This window comes from Nestor notabilis, unplaced genomic scaffold, assembly GCF_000696875.1.
Source record: "Nestor notabilis isolate BGI_N333 unplaced genomic scaffold, ASM69687v1 scaffold4350, whole genome shotgun sequence".
NCBI lineage: Eukaryota > Metazoa > Chordata > Aves > Psittaciformes > Psittacidae > Nestor > Nestor notabilis.
In genome coordinates this window covers 1-9,249 of record NW_009910504.1, presented here as the reverse complement: position 1 = coordinate 9,249, position 9,249 = coordinate 1, and the positions used below count along the sequence as shown (strand labels likewise).

Sequence of the window (9,249 nt, the reverse complement as noted above, 5' to 3'; positions counted from 1 at the left end):
AGGGAAAGAAAAGCTGTGTGCTTTTCAACAAACAACAAAAATAAAAATCACTGCTTCCCATCAACAGGCAGCTGTCTAGCCACTCCTGAAGCAGGCCTTCAGCACATGGAACAATTGGCTTGGGAAGACAAACATGGCTATGAATGCCCCCCTTCATCCTCCTTTCCCTAAGCTTTTATTGCTGAGCATGATGTAATATGACATGGAATATCCCTTCATTCGGTTTGCGTCAGCTGTCTTGGCTGTGGTGCTTCCCAGCCTTTTGGCATCCCCAGCCTGCCAACTGGTGTGGGAGGCAGAGTGGGAAAGAAAACCTTGATGCTGTGCAAGTGCTGTTCAGTAATTGGCAAAACACTGGTGTGTTGTTGACAGTGTTTCAGCACAAATCCAAAGCATAGCACTATATGGGCTGCTAGAAAGCAAATTAACTCCATCTCAGCGAGAACTAGTAGACTGTATCAGGAGAGGAGTGTGACAGTGAGCTCTGTGAGCTGAGCTGGCATCTGTGCCTGATCATTAGTGCAGATCATAGTGACACGTGGAGAAAAATCCATTTGAGGATGGTGGAAGGATACAGATCTATCTACCTGAGGATCCAAGCAGCAAAACACAAGCTGGAGAGAGACTATTCTTGCCTGGTAGTGTTTGTACCTGTTAAAGGAGCTAATCCTGACTAGGACTCACCCATGTAAATTTTGCTGTTCCTGTAAGACTCATCTTCCATTTGCTATAGACTAGCAGAGGTGCATCTGAGTGCTGCAGCTCTTTGCCTAAAAACCTAAGAGCTAGCCTCTAGCAGGTTCTGCAAATGTCCTTCCATGTCGTTTTTCGTGAGCCATGTGCAGAATTGCTTTTGAGGAGGCATTGACTTACAGAAGCTGCAGCCCAAACTAATGCAGTCTTTCAGACTATTTGATGCATATATGAAGTGGGGCATAGAGAGGCTTGTTTGTGGTAGGACAGCTGTGTGAAGTAAACGTGTAGGTGCCATAGTAGCTGGTAAAATCTCACATAGTCTCATCAAGGGGTCAACACGATAACTAAATTGGTTTTAGCAAATCTCAGTCTTCTGGTGATAAGTCTTGCTGGTATAATTTGCAGAAGACTTGGAAGAGGACTTTTTTTTCCTCTGCTAACAGGTTGCATCTGTTCTAGGCTGTAGAGGGCTTACTGGATGCCACCAGTGGGGCAGATGCTGACCTCCTGCTTCGCTATCGTGAGTGTCATCTGCTTGTGCTGAAGGCTCTGCAGGACGGCCGTGCCTATGGATCTCCATGGTGTAATAAACAAATTACTAGGTCAGTTATGAGACAACAGGAACATTGATGTAGCTTTCATCATCTTTTGGGAGTTCCTGTATATTCTCAGTCTCTTGCCTGTTAGTATTTTTCATTGCTGCAATTTGGACAGACAAAGTAACTAGCTTTTGTCAGAAGTAACCAGATCATATAATGCTTCATCTAGAACATGATAGGAATCTTCAGTGGTATTAGACATTAGAAATGCTCTGGGGGTTGGGAGTTTTTTCCCTCATTTTACAGAGAATGTCTCTGAGCTGTCACAAACTATGTGCCATGGCATATCCCTCCAGCAGGAGCACTGGTGCTTCAGCGAGGCAGCTGTGCCAACTTGTCCTTAGAAGAGAGCTGCTTCTGCTGAAGCTCTTGAAGGGATGTTGTGACCAGTTTTTCTGGGCAGCGAATGTTTGAGGCTGATGGCTGTTTTCACCTCCAGAGTTACCTCAGGGAATGCTCTAGAAGAGACTTCTTCTGGAGCCAAGTAACAAATCACAGTGAATAGCAGTTTCTGAAGTATTAGATTTGAGTTGCTTCACTTAAACTGTGTTAAGTATGCTTTTTAAAAGCAGTTCAATTCTTCAGGTGCCTGATTGAATGCAGAGATGAGTACAAGTACAATGTGGAAGCTGTGGAGCTGCTGATCCGCAATCACCTTGTTAACATGCAGCAGTATGACCTTCACTTGGCTCAGGTAAAGGGTACCTGCTCTTTTGGAGGAGAATGATGGTCAGTCCACTTCAAGATTTGTGACTGGACTTTTATTTCCTTTCTCATGTTGACAGTCAATGGAGAATGGCTTGAACTACATGGCTGTGGCATTTGCCATGCAATTGGTAAAGATCCTGTTGGTGGATGAGAGAAGTGTTGCCCATGTTACAGAGGCAGATCTATTTCACACAATTGAGACACTCATGAGGATTAATGCTCATTCCAGAGGAAACGCCCCAGAAGGGTGAGACTGAAATGCTGTATGGTATATTACTACTTATGCTCATTTACGATTTGAATGTTATATAGACAATGTCTCAAATCATACAGCTTTAAACTTTCTTGAGGGCTGTAGTCCTATGCTGCAGTTAACACTGTTACTCAAATGTAATTGTGCTGATTTTTATGCCAAAATAGAGGCAGCTGCAGCATCATGGCAAACTGAATGCATAAACAGGAAAAATCCTTCTGTGCACTGTACTCCAAAATGGCATGGTACTGTGAGAAACTTGCTTGAATTCTTGCTTCATCTCAAATTTGGGCAAAATTTTTACCTGTTCAGATGTTCAATATCTAGGCGTTAATATGCTTATTTGTTAATCACAAGCAGTTCATCAAATTAGACAATCCTCTTTGCTTCTTTAGACAGTTTGGACTCTACAAAGCAATCATCCACCAACTGTGTGTGGCTTGTGTATCCACCAGCAGATAACTGGGCAGCAGCCACAGCATCTGGAAATGACTGTGGGACTTGCAGGCCTCCTATTACTAAGGTGGAAGCAATTGCTGCTGGGTTTGAGGGAGAAATGGGTTGGAGCTTAGACAACTCAGGATTGCTTGAGGTCAACCAGCTGCTGGTGGTGCTGGTGGTGGCTACTACTACCAAGACAACTGCTAGTGGGAGGTCCCAAACAAAAGGCCTTTTGCCTGCAGTTTGGGTGCACTGTCTTTGCTGTATGACTTAACTTTCACTACAGCCAAGTGTAGTACCCCAGCCAGGCTGTTTAGCACTGACTTCTCACTGTCTCACAGAATTTTAGGGCTTCTGAAGTACTCATGGTGCTTTGTTGCAGCACACTACTGGGTGAATTGAAGCGAAACTTCAAAGCTTGGATGATTTCAGTGGAAGATAGGAAGATTTAGTATAAGAAATAACTTGCTTCCAACTATATTTGACTGAGCTTCTGGTTTCTGCACCTCTTGGCGGAGGAGAAATTCTAACCCAGTTCTTGCTCTGTTGTGTTAGGTTACCCCAGCTGATGGAAGTGGTCCGATCAAACTATGAAGCAATGATTGACCGTGCTCATGGAGGTCCCAATTTCATGATGCATTCAGGAATTTCCCAAGCCTCTGAGTATGATGACCCACCAGGTCTGAGGGAGAAGGCAGAATACCTGCTGCGGGAGTGGGTGAACCTCTACCATTCAGCTGCAGCGGGCCGTGACAGTACCAAAGCATTCTCTGCATTTGTTGGACAGGTAGAGCTTTTGGAAAGAAAGGTGCTTTTTATTCAACATCAGTGTGGTCTGATGCCCTCCATTTTCAAGCAGTGTTATAATCCATGTTAGGTGTCCTTTTGAAACTTTCAGGTGTATAGCAGTTGACTATAAAAATTTTCCCTGGTTTTGATAGTAAATTTCTGCAGAAACCCCTTCCCTTCCCCAGATCCTGTTCTTCAGATACTGTAGCAACAACCTGTGAGTTCAGTTTTGGGATAAGTTTGGTGGGAGAGCTTCAGGTGAGATAGCTTTTGGGAATAGTGCTGACATGCTCTGTGTAATGAAGCTTGACTAGTGTTTCTTATTATGGGTAACAGGTGAAAGCTCTGACAACCTGCAAAAGGAAATTACTAGAGTTGCAAGTGAATCATTTCAGACCATGTGAACAAGGAAATCCCTTTTTTAACAGGAATAATTCATTAGAGTGAGGAAAAATTTGAAATTTCATTAGCTAAAGAGGTGCCTAAATTTAAATTGCCTGCAACATTTTCCTCGAGGACACCTTAGCAGCTGTGATGAACTGAGTCGCATCTGCCTTCCAGCTGTGACTGAGCAGGGAGATGCCCTCTATAGCCAAATATGTGTGATACCAAAATCCCTATATATCGTGCAGTCATCATCGTAAAACTGTCTTCCTGGCAGCTCCTTGACTACAGCTGCAAGGGAGCCCCTGACTTAGTGAATTTGCAGTGTTTCCTCAACTTTCTGTTGGTCTGACTTCTCCTGCATAGGTCTTGTGTTAAACCCACTTTTTAAAAATAAGCTTTACCTCTTCATGTGACCTTCCTCTCTTTATACCTTAAAGTATGCTTATAAAACATACTTTAGTACCATGTACTCCTGATGCTCAATGCACTTTTGTCGTGCTTCACTCTTACCACACTTGTTTGCTTACCTTTTGTACATACATGATCAGAACTTGATATATTGCATTTGCTTGAACTTTGCTTGAATTTTTTCCTTACAGGCTTTAGCTGTGGGGTTTAGAGGAATATTTTAATAACTGTTAAACAAGGTTTCGTTATCGAACTTAAATTACCATAACTTTGGCTGCTTAAATTAAGCATTGCTTTCTTTGCACTAGTCTTTAGAACAAGGAGCATAGTACTTTGAAGGCGGATATGTTAATTTCCTTTCCTAAAAAAAGTTTCTCCAGAAATACTAGAAGTTCTCCAAGAGTCAGCAATTATGCTGTTTATGCAGTGTAATTTGTTTCATTTTGGTGGTTTTAATGCTACTGGTAACAAATAAAAGGAGGTGTCTTTAAGGTATATGTTACTAAAACCAAGCCCCAATGTAAAACAAACAAAAAAGCCCATGCAGTCTTTCTCTATGCATCATTTTCCTGTCAGGAAAATTCACTCTCCAGATGCAGATAGCTTCTGCAGTCTGCAGATTCCGCTTCTGCCCCATCCTTGGCAGTGTTCAAGGCCAGGTCGGATGGGGCTTGGAGCAACCTGGTCTAGTGGAAGGTGTCCCTGCCCATGGCAGGGGGTTGGAACTGGATAATCTTAAAAGTCCCTTCCAACTCAGACCAGTCTGTGATTCTGTGCTGCTGCAAAGTAGCAATGGTTCCTGAGCTAGCACCTCAAATCTGCCCTTCATAGAGCTTGTACATCCTGCATGGGCTCCTGAAGCCTGGGCAGACTGAACTACTGCTGCCGCCTCTTACTGTCCTTCATGCAAGGTTGAGTGCTGGTTGCAGAACTGATACTGAAACAGGCTTCTCAGCTGTGTTCATGGTTGAAAAGAATTGGGATCAAAAAGACTATTTTGGAGTAAATGCCTGTGCTAAAATTGTGTTGCCACCCTCAAATTGCCTTGAAAATACTTATATTGGGAAGGAATAGCAGAGATACCTTGCTACCCATCTCTCTTGAGAGCATGGTAAAAATTAATTGTGCCAGGCAAGGCGGTGCTTTGTAAAGTGTGTGTTGTTTGGAATAAGTTGTAAAATGCACTTCCTGAGGTATTAGTTCTGAGATTCTTCTTTTTCTTGTCCTGGATAGATGCACCAGCAAGGAATCCTGAAAACCGATGACCTGATCACCCGCTTTTTCCGCCTCTGCACCGAAATGTGTGTTGAGATCAGCTATCGTGCTCAGGCTGAGCAGCAGCATAACCCTGCTGCCAACCCCACTATGATTCGAGCCAAGTGCTACCACAATCTGGATGCCTTTGTGCGACTTATTGCACTGCTAGTGAAGCACTCTGGGGAGGCAACTAACACAGTTACAAAGATCAACCTCTTGAATAAGGTTGGGAACCCTTTTTGCACTCCTGGCATTTAAAGTGCAGAATCGGGTGTGCCTTTGCTGATTAATGTAAAATGTAGACCTTAATGCAGGCTACTGCTGATGGATCAGATTGAGGACTTGATAAACTATTGAGTGGAGCATCACGATGCCAGGTGGCTTTCTTGTTCACAAACAATTTGTATTAAACAAACCTGAAACTCACCTTTGTGCCTTGAAACGAAAATGTCCTCTGCTGTTGTTTTGAGGCCTTAAAAGTGTGCTTTTGGGTAATTCCTGAGTGTCTGCCTTGATTTTGTGAGGGCCTTGCCAATACTTTTGCACTATGTTTATGGCTAGGAAGACTTAGGTAATTAAGGTCTCCCAACACTGCCCAGTCAGTCATTGTGACCCATGGGACATGGAGAACAAAATACCATGGTTGGGAGTTGCTGATACAAATTATATTATTTTATGTAGCACTGCCAGTAACTATAAGTTTTGGTTCTTGTTAGAATCTACAGATTATATTTTTTACCTGATGGTTAAAGTATTACCTATAGGCAGACTTGCAAAGTAATTTTCTGTCACCACTGTCATGTCCTGATCTCTTTAGGTCCTTGGCATTGTGGTTGGAGTTCTTCTGCAAGACCACGATGTTCGGCAGAGTGAGTTTCAGCAACTTCCTTACCATCGTATTTTCATCATGCTGCTGTTGGAATTAAATGCTCCTGAGCATGTGCTGGAGACCATCAACTTCCAGACACTCACAGCTTTCTGGTATGTATTTGAGATTGGCCACAATGCTCATCCTTTTCCTGGTAGGATCAAGATTTTTAATCCGAATGCTATCTGATTGTTCCTTTGTGGTGGCTTAATCACATTTGGAGTAACTGGTTCCTCCTATAGACTGTCCACTGGCTTGTTTTAAGGAAGATGGTGGTAAGCCCCAAGATGCTAAAATGCCTTGCTTCTAGGGCTGTGTGTTTTCCTTCAATGTTATGGAAAGCAATCTTATTGCGGTGCACTTCTAACCTGCTCTAACTTTTCTTTCAGTAACACATTTCACATCCTGAGGCCTACAAAAGCTCCAGGTTTTGTTTATGCCTGGCTGGAACTGATCTCCCATCGGATATTTATTGCAAGAATGCTGGCACATACACCACAGCAGAAGGTGTGGCTGCAGTTTCTCTCTTCTGAATTAAAGAGCTCACACAGAGGCTTACCTAGTGTGGTGCTGTTTCGCATCTCTAGAAGTGCACTAGTAGCATGGCTGTTCTGTTTTGTTGTCTTCCATATTCACAGTCACCTAACTGCATGGAGGAGAATCTTTGTGTCAGTAAACAATGGGCTGTAGGGTGAATTGAGGTTAATAAACATGCTCTTGTGAAAGTCTGGAAGAGCTGTAGTCAGACCAAATACTGCCAACACAGGATGGCATGTGGAGTGTTCTAGAAACACCCATGGCACACGATGTGCAGCTAAAGCTGTGCTGCACTCACTGCTAGAGGTAGCAGTGTGTTGTAACTCTGATCCAGGTTTATATGAAGACAGTCTAATTACAGTTTTGAAGTTATGGTAACTGCTCTTCATTGCACATTTTTCCACCTGCTGTTTTTCTCTTGACAGGGTTGGCCTATGTATGCCCAGTTACTGATTGATCTCTTCAAGTACTTAGCTCCTTTCCTTAGAAATGTGGAACTCACCAAACCTATGCAAATTCTTTACAAGGTAAAAAAAAGTGACAGCTAATAGATGCTGCTTCTAGCCAAAGTGGTCTGAAAATAGAGGTTTTCTGGTATCAAAATAGTATTTAATGTGCTTTTAGAATTTATATCTTAGTGTTAAATGCAAATCTGGTGTGGGACAGAAATTTGCTACCTCCCCAAATGAATTTCTTCCTGTTAATGTTAACTACATAGCATGGAAGAATGGCTGTGCAAGCTTTCTCATATTTTATTTTCCAGGGCACTCTGCGTGTGTTGCTGGTCCTGTTGCACGATTTCCCAGAATTTCTTTGTGACTACCATTATGGTTTCTGTGATGTGATCCCACCTAACTGTATTCAGCTAAGGAATCTGATCCTGAGTGCCTTCCCACGGAACATGAGGCTTCCAGACCCTTTCACCCCCAATCTAAAGGTAGAACTTCCTTTCATGAGCTTGGTAATGGGAAGCTTTAATGCTCTGTGTACTCTTCTTTTTTTGGTGGAGGCTGTGGGATTTTGGGAACAGTTTTAACTGATACTTGAATTAATGCAACTATTCAGAAGTTAACAGGTAATTGGAAGCTTAAGTCACATAGCAGCTAGGAGAACAGCATATTTTAAAAAAGCAGGTAGGTTTTAATTATGTTTGCAACACTCAGTGTTTGAGGTTTTCCATGCAAGCAGGATATAGCCTTGTCTGCATGAAATCAGTTGCAGTTGGAAGCATAAAGCTTTCTTCTTTCTATATGGCTTCACTGGCACCCATAGACACTTAGCTCACTTGCAAGGTGTGTACAGGTTCAACCTAAAAGGACAGGCTGGTGAGACTTGTATTACATGGGGCCTGCCCCAAGAACATAGCTTTTGCATGGGAAACCAGAGGACTTTTTTCCTTTTCCAAAGGGAGACTTGATTTATGATGTTCCTAAATCTGACTGGCAGAACATGTTGGAGCAAGGGCATCTTTGTCATTTTCCTGTCTCATTTGTCACTGAAAACCAGACTGCTTAAGCAGTTTTTGTGGTTTTGCTGTTTGGAAGTTCAGACAACAGTTCATGACTGTTTTATTCAGCTCATGCTGAATTGTACAGTTTGTGCTCTGCAGGATGTGTGGCTACTGGAGTTCAGTTAACTAATGATTGAAGACCTCGCAAAGAGCACTATGTAATTGCAAATACTTTTGGATGAGAAACATAGATTCCATCTTATCTTGAAAATAATGAGATAAACCACCGTTCTGAGACAGGCCTTTTGCATAATGGGGAGAGGCTTTGAGAAGTATTAATGTTTTCAAATTAAATCTTCGGGCATATGCCAGGCTTCTCATCATGGAATGCTTAGAGGCAAACTTTCTCACACTGCTAAAGTGTTAATATATATATATATATATATGCTAGATATATATGCAATAATATATATATGCTAAAGCATATTATTATTCCTTGCCTGAGCTGTGCAGGGTGATGGGAGCAAAGCTGCAATACTCACCACTTCTTGAGACTGAAGAAGGCTGTTCCTGACTCGTGTGGGTGTTGGTACTTTCTTAAACTACCAAACTGCCTTCACTGTAGATAGGGAGACTTCACAGGCAGCAACTGAATTCCCTTACGGCCCTCACCCTGACTTCTTTTATCTTCTACTTTCCATTCTTTGAAACAGTCATCTAGCAAATTTGCACATTAGAGACCAAGTTTCTTCTGGAATCTGCAAAACCCTAGTGTTTCCTTTTCATTGCTGGTAGGAAAAAGTGATCAACAGCAGTAGTTGATGTTTGACAGTGGGATTGAGTGTGCCCTCAGCAA

General features: G+C 42.5%; 1 protein-coding gene across 1 annotated transcript in view; it reads left to right on the top strand.

Annotated features, from left to right (window-relative positions):
- The window catches only part of LOC104402427 (CCR4-NOT transcription complex subunit 1), a gene marked incomplete at its 3' end in the record, with an annotated part of 48,639 nt that extends 40,735 nt beyond the window's left edge, over positions 1–7,904 (top strand). The window contains exons 35-43 of the mRNA XM_010010306.1: positions 1,156–1,298; positions 1,881–1,989; positions 2,081–2,250; positions 3,253–3,484; positions 5,515–5,763; positions 6,356–6,519; positions 6,796–6,913; positions 7,369–7,470; positions 7,707–7,904. Coding sequence (XP_010008608.1) covers positions 1,156–1,298; positions 1,881–1,989; positions 2,081–2,250; positions 3,253–3,484; positions 5,515–5,763; positions 6,356–6,519; positions 6,796–6,913; positions 7,369–7,470; positions 7,707–7,904 — 1,485 coding nt within the window. The remainder of the gene's footprint in view (positions 1–1,155; positions 1,299–1,880; positions 1,990–2,080; positions 2,251–3,252; positions 3,485–5,514; positions 5,764–6,355; positions 6,520–6,795; positions 6,914–7,368; positions 7,471–7,706) is intronic.
- Between the last annotated feature and the right edge of the window lie 1,345 nt (positions 7,905–9,249).